The following is a 14462-nucleotide window of genomic DNA, read 5'->3' on the forward strand; positions in this document are numbered from 1 at the left end:
ACCAGAAATTGATGACTGAGCTGTGTGATTTTTGGAATGCATTGCTTCCTCTTTTATCGACTTACAGGCTCAAAATTCATTTGCATCCATATTGCTTAGTCTGAAATCAAATTGGATGTCAAAATCCAGAGCTTCATGCTGATGTTGGAATGTTTGAAATTAGCTCATAGTTCAGGATCAGTCAATATAGTGCAATAAAATAAAAAATATACTGCAAAATAGTTGGCATGTGCAGTGAGTTTACTTTGAGATTAGTATTGGATGCTAAAATCCCTTAAAAAAACAATTGGATTGGAATGCTGGCAACCTCTTGAAAATGACTCCAATATGACAGATAACTTACAGGCTTTTCCTTGTAAAATGGCCAGAATCAAGATCCTCAGTTGGTCAGTGGTTAAATGCTTCATATGGTTTGCATTGTGTTAGTTGATCTCAGGCAGGAAGGGGTGGAAACTCTTTGGCTGGTCAGAGTCCTGGATTAAATTTTGGGGGAAAAAAAATGACCAATATTTATTTGTTTGTTTGCTGTTGTGTGACTTTCTATGAGATACACACATTTATGAGTGTTGGGTGACAACAATCAAACTGGTCAAGAAACCTCATTTAAAAAAAGCATCAGTAGAACATGTGGTTTGCATAAACACAGATCTTTTTCTGGTGAAATTCCTTTCTAACCAAATTGGGAGAATCTGTTTTACCTCTGTAACCAGTACAGGAATGTATATGTTTGAAACATGTGATTCTTGAGAATGGAATTTTGTTTGCAATTTGTTAATTATAGATAATTAGAATCACTCCATATATCTCAGGGCACTTGGCCAGATATGTTTTATCTCAGAATTCTCAAGAAGATAAATAAAGCAACAGTCAAGATCTGATTAATATTTTGCAATTTAAAAGAACCAGCAGGCTGTATGTACTTGGGAGGGGGCAGAGGATGAAAATTCTAAATAAGGACTAAACATTGATCAATGAATTACAGGCCAGTTACTGATATTTGTAATAGAATATTCAGGAACAGTTTTCTAATATATTTATTTGTCGGGGACAAGAAGATACTTGGGTTTCTTTATGATTCATTATTGGAGCAGTTATTGCCTCCTTATTAAGGATTTCTACTCTTTAAGATATGAATTTTAACATTTTCTATGTTCCTTGTTAGGTGAAACAAATTTCAGAAGACCCCCCCTGCAAATGTCCAAATAAGTTTTCTGTGGAACGCCTCTCCCAAGGACGATATCGTGTTGGAGAAAAGATCCTATTCATTCGGGTAAAAGATTTTGAAAGATTTTCGTACATTTACTGTAATATCTTGGTGTGTATTTGTGAGGTAAAGACAGAAGGTGTAAAGGAAAGCAACGTATTTTCAGTTTGCAAAGAATGATGGCCAGAATTAATTGTATATCAAATATAGATGAGTTGCATTTAGGGCTAAACATTTCCTACACTAGTTTGACAATCTATCGAACCTCTGAACATGAAAGGGGAATGTTTTATATTGTAGCAGCATAAACTTTGTTTTACAAACTGCCTATTATATGGTCTAATGAGGATTTACATATTAAAATAGGATAATGCAAAGGACAGGTTGATGCCATATGTTTGGTACTGAATTTTTACCTCTGGGATCTTGGTTCTGATTCATCCCAGGCTTGAAGGATTCAAATCTTCTTTGTTTGTTGCTTGTCAAGGACTATGTATGAAATAACTATTGCCATTGTCAAATCAGTTCTTAGTGCAAACTGCCCTTAGTTTTCTATCTTACTTAATGAAGTCACTGGATAATAGATTTGTAAAATAGTGAAGGATGCAATAAGATGTGTTCTTCTGAAGTTGGGTTTTAAAATTTTGCTTTGATTACAGAGAACTTTACTTTCCATCTGACAATGCAATACATAATCTGGGAGTGCTTGACGTACATTGTAGGTGTCTGAAATAGAAATTGTCCTGAAAATCATCTACTAAAAACCCTCTCTCCTTATTCTTCCACACTCACCTTTTCCCTTATAATGATTTATGGGATACGGGCATCGCTGGCTAGGTTAGCATTTATTGCCAATCCTTAATTGCTGTTGAGAAGGCGATGGAGTGCTGCCTTCTTGAACTGCTGCAGACAATGTGGTGTACCACCCATAGTACTGTAGGAAGGGAATTCCAGGTTTTTGAAGGAGTGGTGATATAGTTCCAAGTCAGGATAGTGTGTGACTTGGAGGGGAATTTGCAGGTGGTGGTGCTCCCATGCATCTGCTGCTCTTGTCCTTCTCGGTGGTAGAAGTCAGGTGTTTGGAAGGTGCTGGCGAAGGAACCTTGGTGAGTTGCTGCAGTGCATCTTGTAGATGGTACACACTGCTGCCACTGTGCGTCAGTGATGGAGGGAGTGAATGTTTAAGGTGGTGGATGGGATACCAATTAAGCGGGCTGCATATTCTTAGGTGTTGTCAAGCTTCTAGCATGTTGTTGGAGTTGTATTCAGCCAGGCAAGTGGAGAGTATTCCATCACACTCCTAACTTGGTGCATTGTAGATGGTGGACAGACAAGAGTCAGGAGGTGAGTTACTCTCTGCAGAATTCCCAGCCTCTGACCAGCTCTTGTAGCCACAGTATTTATATGGCTGGTCCAGTTCAGTTTCTGTTCAATGGGAACCCCCATGATGTTGATAGTGGGGGCTCAGCAATGATAATACCATTTTGAATGTCAAGGGGAGATGATTAGATTCTCTCTTGTTGGAGCTGGTCATTGCCTGGCACTTATGGGGCGTGAATGTTACTTGCCTGAATATTGTCCCGGTCTTAATGCATATGGACACAGACTGCTTCAGTATCTGAGGAGTCTTGAATGATGCGGAGCAATGTGCAATCATCAGTGAACATCCCCACTTCTGACCTTTGATGAAGGGAAGGTCATTGATGAAACAGCTGAGAATGGTTGGGCCTAGGATACTATCTTGAGGAACTCCTGCAGTGATGTCCCAGGACTGAGATGATTGACCTCTAACAACCACAACCATCTTCCTTTGTGCTAGGTATGACTCCGACCAGCGGAGAGTTTTCCCCCTGATTCCCATTGACTTCAGTTTTGATAGGGCTCCTTGATGCCACACTCAGTCAAATGCTACAATGATATCAACCCTTACCTCACCTTTTGAGTTCAGCTCTTTTGCTCATCTTTGGAGCAAGACTACAGTGAGGTCAAAAGCTGAGTGGCCCTGGCGGAATGCAAATTGAGCATGAGTGAGCAGGTTATTGCTGAGTAAGTACTGCCTGATAGCACTGTCAATGATACCTTCCATCACTTTGCTGATGGTCAAAAGTAGACTGATGGGGTGGTAATTGGCTGGGGTGGATTTGTTCTGCTTTTTGTGGAGAGGACATACCTGGGCAGTTTTCCACACTGCTGGTTAGACACCAGTGTTGTGGCTGTACTTGAACAGCTTGGCTAGGGGCGTGGCTAGTTCTGGAGCATAAGTCTTCATTACTATTGGCGCAATGTTCTCAGGACCTATAGCCTTTGCAGTATCCAGTGCTTTCAGTCATTTCTTGATATCATGAATTGGCTGAAGACTGGCATTTGTAATGCTGGGGACCTCAGGAGGAGGCCGAGATGGATCATCCACTCAGCACTTCTGGCTGAAGATGGCTGCAAATGATTCAACCTTTCCTTTAGCACTGATGTGCTGGGCTCCCCCATCATTGAGGATGGGGATACGTTTGGAGCCTCCTCCTCCAGTTAGTTGTTTAATTGTCCACCACCATTCATGACTGGATGTGGCAGGACTGCAGAGCTTTATCTGATCTGTTAGTTTGGGATCGATTAGCGCTGTCTATTGCATGCTGCTTCTGCTGTTTGACATGCAGGTAGTCCTGTGTTTTAGCTTCACCAGGTTGACATCTCATTTTTAGGTATGCCTGGTGCTGCTCCTGGCATGTCCTCCTGCACTCTTCACTGAATCAGGATTGATCCCCTGGCTTGATGTTACAGATTGTGGTTGTATACATTTCTGTTGATGCTGATGGTTGCCCTATCTTTAGTTGCTAGACCTGTTCGAAATCTATCCCATTTAGCATGGTGGTCGTACCACACAACACGATGGAGGGGGGAAGAACTTCAGGCGGTGGAAGGAGTCCAGAGGGGAAAGGAGTTTGAAGGGGGGAAGGAATCTGGAGGGGAGAAGCAGTCTGCAGGAGGAAAGGAGTCCAGGGGGAGGAGGAGTAAGGGGGGGAGATGCCCAGGTGAACATGCAAGAGAGAGGTCAGTGAAGTCAATGGCTGACTCCTGGGCAGTGAAATGAGGGTGGGCAAGGTGGGAGGGAATGGTGAGAATGAGAGAGGGCAGAGTGAGCCGGTAGGGTGGGACAGTGAAGGTGCCATGGTGGCGGTAGAAGGAACGACAAAGCTTGATATTGGGGCTTGGAGGCAGACACGGACCCTGGGGGTGGGAAGGAGGAGGTTGGGGAGGTCAATGTGGATGGGGTGGGATTCTCAGGAAGGTAGGGAATATGCACCTTCACCTGGACAAACCCAAAAGAAAAGGATTGTGGCTGATAGGTGATGGTGGGGAGGTGGAAGGTGATGTCAGGGGTATCGACAATGATGGGGGAAAGGAAATGGGTGACTGGAGGAGGAGAAAAGACAGGGGAGCTGAAGACAAATTTTACCAGCACCGTGCTTTTAAAACTGAAAGTGAAAGGAAACTCATTGTTGGCTGGGAACAGGTGATGCATGGGAGTTTGATCAGTGGCTGGGCAGAGATGCAAATCAGCTCAGATGGACAACTGAAAGAGAACCCCAGCAGGCAGCATTGAAAATGCTCAGGACATTGAGATGAATGTGATGGAGGAAGGATCCGCATGCATGGGAGAATGTTTGCACGAGGCTCCAATAGGCCCTGCCACACACACACACACACACACACACACTTTTCCCTGCAGAATCACTTGTGGGCTGGTGCATACAGCTGAACTGCTAGTGGGGGGGGTGCGGGGGGATGCAGTTGAAGGACTCGCAAAGCCTGTCAATGAAGCTGAGAGGCTCCATTACACATTATTCAGTGAAAGTGAATGTATTTTCACATTATAAAGTGACAAAATGTGTTCATCCATGCAACCATTTGTGACCAGATTTCTTAGCATTTCTTGGTCTAACACTTTTGGGTGCTGCCCTGACATCTGCAGGAGGGGTGGAGACAGCCTGTGCAATGGTTGGCCCTCTTGCTTCTGATGACTTCGGTATGCGTCCTCTGGAGAGCGGAGGCTTTTAGGGTCCCGGCTTGCTTTGGCTGTCCTCCTGTGGGCCAGCTTCTCCCTCTGTGGTGACAGAGGATGAGGTTGAGGGGGTCACAGGCAAAGGGGACTCGGAGGGAGAGGACCACTTCTGAGATCCCTGAGTGGATGACCCAGGGGTATCCAGCTGCCATTCCTTCTCCTTTCGGGTGCCCAAAAGCCCCAGACTGATTCCTTGAAGGAGAGGAGCACCTAGAGGGGTTTCAAGGTGCCCCATTTCCCTCTCGCCTTGCCACTGCAAGAATTTACCCATGGCTACCGTGGTGGACGCACTCCTCTGACTCGCGTGCCACTATGTTGAGGGCTTCCAACAGCTCTGCATGATGTTCCCTCACTTTCTGCTGACTCTCCAGGATGAGTTGGAAGGCCAAATCCGGAGAGTCATCATCTGACTCAGACCTGACAGAAGCCTCTTCCCAGCAGACCTCCAAGTGCTGGGGAGCTTGGCTGAACCTGCCTCCTCCTGCTGCAGACACGTGTCCGCGCAGTGACCACCAGATTGTGAACCTGAGCCTGTTCTGGATCTAGGTCCTACCAAGTTGTGTGTCTCTGCGCTGGTGGAGAGTGTGGGTAAGTGCTGTGACAAATCTTCCGGGCTGCTTATTTCCAGCCCTTCAATGGAGGAGGCGTCCTCTTGGCTGGAGGTGACTACATGGATGGAGCTGAGGGACTGGCTGGCTGAGAATGTCAGTCGCTTGGCAGAGCTCCCTGTGAACCAAAGTAGAGATAATTAGTGCATGGCAGCAGAGTCAAATGCAGGAGAGAGAGCGCTTACAGTTGTGTTGTGAGAGTGGTGACGTGGTGCATTCACATGGGTGCTAGCCCCTGACTTCACCATCGCCGCAGGCATGGTCCACGTCCTCACCAGCCAGTGCAATGGTGCACTCCTCAAAGTGAGTGCGGGGCCTAATGTTGGCCACTCAAACCTCTGTTTGGGTCCTCTCCCTCCTGTTGTCAGCCAGCTTCTCCTGCATGAAAACAGATGGAAAGAGTGTAGAGAGTGCAGGACTCATGGCACTGCATGGAATGCATGTGTAGTGAGCAGAGCCATGGACAGGATGAGGACATGGACTTGAGAGGATTTGAGCCTGATGGAGATATAAGGGTGTGTGTCAGAACTAGTGGTGTTGCCATTGAGGTGTGAGATCCCTCTGGATTTGTGATAGGTTTGTGACTGTGTGAGTCGAGAGTCATGAGTAGAGCGAGTTACCCTGGTGGAATGGATGAGAACCATTCATCCTCTTTTGGCACTGGGTGGCTATCCTCTTTTCCAGGGCACTGATGCTGACCATCGCTACTACCACCTCCCATGCTGGATTGGTGACCTTGCTTGCTGGCCTTCACCCAGAGTGAGGGGGTAGAAGACTTCGCGGTGGACATCTACTGCATCCAGTAGGTGCTCAAGGGTGGCATCGCTGAATCTGGGGTGGCACATTTCCTCCCTTTGGCAGCCTTGACTTTGCAGCAGCTTCCTATCCTTTGAAGAGTACTATCTCATTGTAGGTGCGGCCTTTAAGTATAGTGCCTGGTTTACTGAAGGCCTGTTGTGATGGTGGGGTGGGCGAGTAAGAGAACGCCCTGCCAGGGACCCAGCGTGTTTCCTGAGAATGTATGGCTAATGAGGTGGGATTGGGATGATACCATGTTAAAAGCCGCCTTTACAGCTGGCGGGTAAAACATTCTTTTTTCCTCCACGCTCCCGTACTTAGTGCAAATCTGGTATGATTCCGCCCTATGTCTGTGAACCTTTGTGTGCCTGGCCTGTTATAATGTGGCAGATGATGTGTGCCAGTCGAACCGAATTGATAAGGGAGACTTGGTTGCACTATCACAACGGTTTTGCAATTTGCATTTATTATGAGATGCATGCACTGAATTCAGAAGTAATAAGTCCACCAAGACCTTTACAGATTTTTAAAAATTAAATTTAAATATTTAGTAACAAAATAAAACATTTCAAGCACATAGATAAGACTACAATTACTACTATAATAACTCCTAAAATTCTGAATTAACCCGAGTCCCAGTTACACTCCCTTTAAGGCAATGGTTCACAAATAGATTTAAAATTAAAACAAACTCAGCAAGTTAATACCATACCCTGGACAGTGGAATTCCAAATGGCTCTTCTCCAGCTTCCGTTTTTTTGCATAGCAGACTTATGCACAGATGTTGGAGGCTTCATTAAGGCTATTTCACACACTCCTGTTAGGCCTTACATGGCCTTGTCCTCACACATAACCTATCATTCTCCTTTATATATGCTTCTCTCTTTCTAATATGTAAATTCTATTGTTCTGTATGTCTTTGAAACTGTATCTACCTCATAATAAAAAACTTTCAGGTTGTCACTACATATTGTCAGCAATCTTTGGGAAAAATAAACACATTCCTTAGCCTTGCTTATCTGGCTAGTTGTAAACAGACTGAGATCCCTTTGAAATCCAAATCTCCCTTCGTTTATCTAAAAATGCAAATTCTCTTCACACCTTACATGCTAGACCAGCATCCATGTTTACTCATTAGCATGTCAAGCACCTAGCTTCTTTTGATGATTTAAACTTGCAGTCTACTTGACTCCAAATGTAATTAAATCACACAGACAGACACAATTATACTTACCCCCATAAACCTACACAATAAACCAGAAAAATATTATGAAAGTTATACTTTCATGACAGGTCCCTGCCCTGATAATGCTGGAGATATTGGCAACATCTCACTACTTGCATAAGCTGTCAGGCGGCTGGGAGTGGGGGGGCGGTGTGCAAGGTGGTGGGGGTGGGGAATGGCAGTTGCTGAGGCTCCCTGTTCAAAGATAACTTCATTTTATTCATTGACTGTGTGCACATTGCTTAGCTGGTGCCATATGTCAAATTTACCATGTATCGTAACCAAAAGGAATTCAATGCCTAAATGTGCAGCTGCTGCGTGAGCATGGGAATACATCATGCAGATCCATATCCAGTATATAGGCAGCAATCATTCTGCTTTAGTTCACTGAGCCAACTGTAATTCAACCACCACAGCAAACAAGAGGATGGTTACTTGGCAACAAGGGCTATACATTGACTAAATGACTCATGAGCCCAGTTAGTAACCCATGCACAATGTGCAACATCCACATAATAAAGACAGAATCTTGTGCCCTCCCCCTTTCTTCCACTGAAATTCAGCAGCTTTCGATCAGGCATTCTGCAACACTTTGGATGAACAGTAGGGCAAACGAAAGCTCATGGAAGACAGGCACTAAGGGAACGCACAAGGGTGATTAGTTTATGGGTTGTATGCAACATGGCATGATTGAATTTACAAATTTGGTTTGGAATGTATATATTGTGTTGGCTTTTATTTTTGCATTGAAGCCGAGAGGACAATATGATGGCCACTGACAGAGGAAAGGCAAGGAGTGTGGCACTGTTGGTGAATGGAAAACTCGTCCTCTGGTGAGATGGTACTTGTGCTACCCTGTTCTGTCTGCAGGCCGCTTGTACTTGGTGTCGCACCATGTGAAGATCCTGCCTCTATGATACTCTCTAAGATAAGCAAAGTGTCAGTATTTGAGTTGGTGGCTGCGAGTGTGAAATCGCACTGGTCACGGCCTTATTAGTATCCTTTTCCATTATGGTCAATACCATATCCTCCATGAGGGTTAGATCCTCGAGGCATTCCTCTCCCCTCCTTTTAGGTGCTCCTCCCTTCGGTTATGTGCCATCTTCTGCAAGAGAGGGGGAAGTGTGTCACTGAGCATTATGCAATATGTTTAGATGATGTATCTAGCATGGTTGAATAACTGGCCATGTGTGCAAGCTGTGAGATGTGGGTGGCGCTTGCAACAGTGCTAAGCGTGTGTAGGTGAAGTGAAGCATATGAATGTTAGGTGTGAGTCTTGATTGATAGGGGTTGATTGCTGAATGAATTGGATGTGTTGCATTGAGCAGTGTGTGAGGTTAGTGGTATAGTTGGTAGGAATAGGCTTCTGAAAAGCATTTACTGATCTTGATAATTCACATAAGGTCATGAAGCTTCTTGTGGCTTGCATCCAGTTCCTCAAGCTAAACTCTTGACACTTATCTCCATTTTAATTCATCTCTTCATTTACTACCAATGCCTTTTGTCTGAAAGGACTCTTGGCCTCTGCTGTCCCCCAGGATTGCTGGACATCTCTCCTGATCCTTTCCACCTTGTCCACCAAGTCCTCCAGTGCAGTGTCAGAAAACCTTGGTGCATGATCAGCCATTATTGTTTGTTGAACGACACTATTCTGATTGATCTCAGCACCTCCAGCACCACAATATATTTTTATCTTTCAGAGGGTAGTTTTAAGCAATGCAGATTAGCAGTTAATGATATTGGGCTCCCTGATGATGCATGCAGCAAATGAACAATGTAGCTAGTGCTGACAGCAATCATTGCAATGATCAAGCAGCATGAAGATGACATGCTGCCTGCATTATATTGAATAAACACAGGGTAATCACACATCGCAACCCTTGTAGCCCTTTTCAGGACTATCCAATTTAGGCTGCAATATTTTTGGCCAGGACAGTACAATGGCTTGAAAGCGGGTTGTTCTAGATTTATTTTATATTTTGCCCCCTCTCCCAACACTTTACTGGCCATTGACAGGAGTTAAGATTGAGACCTTTTTTCAAATGCAGTAATGTTGTCACAGTAGGTTAGGTAGTGGTATAAAAAAGACCCCAAAAGTAGATAATGATGCTGAAATAAACCTCACCAAGATTGAGAAAAGACTGAAAGAGGCTTAGCTGCCTATCTGCACATGATGAGATAGGTATCCAAAAAAATCATTAACATCTTTTTTTTTGACAGAAAAGCATTACATTACTTAAATTTTTAGTTTGACGTTCCCTTGGGGATTGAAAATCTCTTTCATTGGCTTCAAACAGGAGAGGCAAGCATTAGTATGTTTTTTTTAAATATTCACACATCAATTAGTTTTTCATTTGATTTTGTTACACTTCTTGCAAATGTGCAAGAAGGAAAGACCTTTACAATAAGACTTTAAATAAAATACTAACAAATGTAATTATTCAAAATATCTTCATAGCAACCAGTGGCCAGCTTTGAATACTCATGACGGTATATATTTTTAATGTATTTTTTGTTTTAAATCAAACATGTAAATTGCACAAAGTGGACATGTCCCCTACAAAAATAAGAGTGGTACTGCCAAATCTAGACTTCCCTGGTTGTCTAGAAGAATACAAGGGAAGATCAAACAGAAAAAGAAAGCGTAAGATAGGCACAAAGAACTAAGCACTGCAGATAGCCTAGACGAATATAGGAAGTGCAGGGACGAAGTAAAAAAGGAAATAAGGAAATCAAAGAGAGGGCATGAAAAAAGATTTGCCAGTAAAGTTAAAGATAACCCAAGGATGTTTTACCAATACATTAATGCTAAAAGGTTAGTTAAGGAAAAAGTGGGACCTATCAGAGATGAAGATGGAAACGTGTGTGTAGATGCAGAGGCTGTGGGAGGGATTTTGAATGAATATTTTGTCTCCGTGTTTACAAAGGAAAGGGAGGATGTAGATATAGTAGTTCAGGAGGAACACTGCAAGATATTGGATGGGATAGTCATAAAGAGAGAGGAAGTACTCGAAGGGTTGCAATCCTTGAAAGTTGATAAATCATCAGGGCCAGATGGATTGTTTCCGAGGCTGCTGAAGGAAGTCAGGGAGGAGATAGCAGACGCTCTGAGGATGATTTTCCAATCTTCACTAGATACAGGGGAGGTACCGGAGGACTGGAGAAATGCAAACGTAGTTCCATTGTTTAAAAAGGGATCAAAGGAAATGCCAAACAATTATAGGCCAGTTAGTCTTACATCGGTGGTGAGCAAATTAGTAGAATCAATCCTGAGAGATAGGAATAACAATCATGTGGAAAGGCATGGACTAGTCAGGGATGGTCAGCATGGATTTGTCAAAGGAAGGTCTTGCCTCACAAATTTGATTGAATTCTTTGAGGAAGTGACAAGAAGGGTTGATGAAGGTAGTGCAGTGGATGTTGTGTACATGGATTTTAGCAAGGCATTTGACAAGGTCCCACATGGCAGATTGGTCAGGAAAGTAAAAGCCCATGGGATTCAGGGTAATGTGGCAAATTGGATAAAAGGTTGGCTTTGTAACAGGAAACAAAGGGTAATGGTCGATGGATGCCCTTGCAAATGGAAAGTTGTCTCAAGTGGTGATCCACAGGGCTCGGTGTTGGGACCCTTGCTGTTTGTGTTATATATTAATGATTTGGATGTGAACGTGGGGGGCACAATTGGGAAATTTGCAGATGACACAAAGATTGGCCAAGTAGTGGATAGTGTAGAGGATAGCCATAATCTCCAGAACGATATAGATGGGTTGGTGGAGTGGGCGGTAAAGTGGCAGATGGATTTTAACATAGAGAAGTGTGAGGTCATACATTTAGGGAGGTCAAACAGTTACAGGGATTACAAAATAAATGGGAATATACCAAGAGGGGTAGATGTAGTGAGAGATCTTGGCATACAAGTACACAGGTCCCTGAAGGCAGCAGTTCAAGTAGACAAGGTTGTAAAGAAGGCTTATGGAATGCTCTCCTTCATTGACAGAGATATAGAATATAAAAGTAAGGATATAATGTTGGAATTGTATAAAAGACTGGTGCGGCCAAAGCTGGAGTATTGTGTGCAGTTCTGGTCACCACATTACAGGAAGGACGTAATAGCTCTGGAGACAGTGCAAAGGAGGTTTACAAGAATGTTGCCAGGGTTAGAAAAGTGCAGCTACGAGGAGAGATTGGATAGGTTGGGGTTATTTTCCTTAGAACAAAGAAGGCTGAGAGGTGACGATTGAGGGGTACAAAATTATGAGGGGAATAGATAGAGTGGACAGGATAAAATTGTTTCCCATGATGGAGAATTCTGGAACCAGGGACATAGATTCAAGATAAGTGGCAGAAGGTGTAGGGGGGACATGAGGAAGAACTTTTTTATGCAGAGGGTAGTGGGTGTCTGGGATTCGCTGCCCAAGTTGGTGGTAGAGGCAGAAACTTTAAACTCTTTTAAAAAGTACCTGGGTCTGCACCTAAAGTACTGTAAGCTGCAGGGTTATGGGCCGGGTGCAGGAAGGTGGGATTAGAAAGGGCGCCTGGTTGACCTCGGGCTGGCGTGGACAAGATGGGCCGAATGGCCTCCTTCTGTACTGTAACTTTTCTATGGTTCTATGGTTCTATGGATCTGAATTTCAGCAACACTAACTGGTCACAATTGATCCTAACTTGCATTCTCCTTAAAGAGCAGTTTAGTAGATAAAACTGATTTGTATAGTGGTAGAATTCTCGCCTGCCACACAGGAGGCCCAGGTTCATTTCCTGGCCAATGCAAGGTAATGCCTTTCTCTCTCCGCTCACTGCTGGGTCGACAAGATGGTCAATGAACCAAAGACCTGGAGGACATACTGCAAGAAATGTCATAGGCACCAGCCCCACAAGGTTACCCAGTACAAGAAGGGAAAGGATTCCTTATATGCACAGGGTAAGAGGCGTTATGACAGAAAGCAGAGTGGTTATGGTGGACAGACAAAGCCTATATTTCGGAAAAAGGCTAAGACCACAAAGAAGATTGTGCTGAGACTGGAGTGTGTGGATCCCAATTGTCGATCAAGGAGAATGTTGGCCATCAAGAGGTGCAAGCACTTTGAGCTGGGTGAAGACAAGAAGAGGAAGGGCCAAGACATCCAGTTCTTAGCTGCATCCTTTGTGGTTTTTTGGAGTGCACATTCACAATAAAATGAATTAAAGTTAAAAAAAACAACTGAAACTTTCTGCAACGTTGTAGAAATGTTAAGATATGATGGGTTGCATTCTGGTAAATTTGAATCAGATTAATTGTTTCTATTAGTTTTACAAGTACTGATCCATAAGAAGCAGCTGAATTTGTCATTAATTTTGACAGTAAGAAGAACCTGATGATTTAATAACCTGGCAACAACCGAAATCCAGCTAAATGCAAAAAAAAACTTTTCCCTGTGGGAAGTAGCACAATTCTGCCAATCTTGATCATATCAATATCAAACCTAAACACCCTGTTCATAATTTAAAACAGAAGGGATTGAAGCATTTTCAACTTATTTAATAAGATAGCAACATCTTTTAATCTTGGTTTCCAGATTCGTTTAGTGTCTGGGATAACACAGACATGACTCATGATGAGTCAGCAGTGCAAAGACCAACAGGGTGCTTAAAGGAATGGTAAAACTATCAAAAGTTAATGTATGTAACATTCACTCTGATATAACATAACTTTGCTAAAACTGTTTTTCTTGTTACGAAGTCCAGTTCGGAGCCCCAGACAAATAATGTTTCATTGTCCTTCTGAAGACAGCTGCCAACACTTGGATAAGTCACAAAAGAATTGACTAATTGTTTTGATACTATATATTTAAATAAAAATAAAAATACATTAGCTATTTCTGAATTTCTCAAATTGCTTTAGTCTGATTTTGTTTCTTCCCAAGTTGAATTAAGTTGACTGCCCAATGCACAGAAGTTGTAGATTACGGCTTGAATATGAAATTCAGAGACATTTCAGAAAAATAGGAATTTAGAGGTTCATCTGCATTTCCAGTTTTGGGTTCTACCCCAGTTTTTAATATTCATTTTCAGGATTGTTCACAAGGCCACAATTTGTTTTCATCCCTAATTTCCTTCAGAAGATGGTGTTGGACCACCTCCATGAACTGGTGCAGTATTTGTAGTGAGGTACTCCCACAGTGCTGTTTGGTAGGGAGTTCCAGGATTTTCACTCAGTGTCAATGAAGGAACGGTAATATATGTTGAAATCAGGATAATGTTTGATTTGGAGGGGAAATTGGAGGCAATGGTGTTCCCATGCACATGCTGCTCTAGTCTTCCTTGGTGGTAAAAATCGCAGGTTTGGAAGGCGCTGCTGAAGAAGCTTTGGCAACCTGCTGAAGTGCATCCAATAGACTACAAAATGTAACTAAAGCACACTGTGGAGGGAGTGAATGCTTAAATTGGTGGGTGGTATTGTCAGTCAAGTGGATTGCTTTGTCCAAGATGGTGTCAAGCTTCTTGAGTGTTGTTACAACTGGTCCCATCCAGATAAGTGGAGACTATTCCTTCTTAACATTTAACCTTTGTCACTCTGTCCCGACTAGTAGC

At 43.3% G+C, this 14462-nt stretch overlaps 2 protein-coding genes across 5 annotated transcripts in view; both read left to right on the forward strand.

Annotated features, from left to right (window-relative positions):
* Positions 1 to 14462, forward strand: part of gas2a (growth arrest-specific 2a) — a 234078-nt gene that overhangs the window by 162822 nt on the left and 56794 nt on the right. For all 4 annotated transcript variants that reach the window (XM_078549532.1, XM_078549531.1, XM_078549534.1 and 1 more), the window contains one exon: positions 1163 to 1270. In XM_078549532.1, coding sequence (XP_078405658.1) covers positions 1163 to 1270 — 108 coding nt within the window. The remainder of the gene's footprint in view (positions 1 to 1162; positions 1271 to 14462) is intronic.
* LOC144684278 (large ribosomal subunit protein eL42-like) lies at positions 12140 to 13067 on the forward strand. Its single transcript, XM_078547908.1, has one exon. The coding sequence runs from the start codon at positions 12705 to 12707 to the stop codon at positions 13065 to 13067; it is 363 nt and encodes a 120-aa protein (XP_078404034.1). The 5' UTR covers positions 12140 to 12704.

The sequence above is a fragment of the Cetorhinus maximus genome, chromosome 9, assembly GCF_964194155.1.
Source record: "Cetorhinus maximus chromosome 9, sCetMax3.hap1.1, whole genome shotgun sequence".
NCBI classification, from domain to species: Eukaryota; Metazoa; Chordata; class Chondrichthyes; order Lamniformes; family Cetorhinidae; genus Cetorhinus; species Cetorhinus maximus.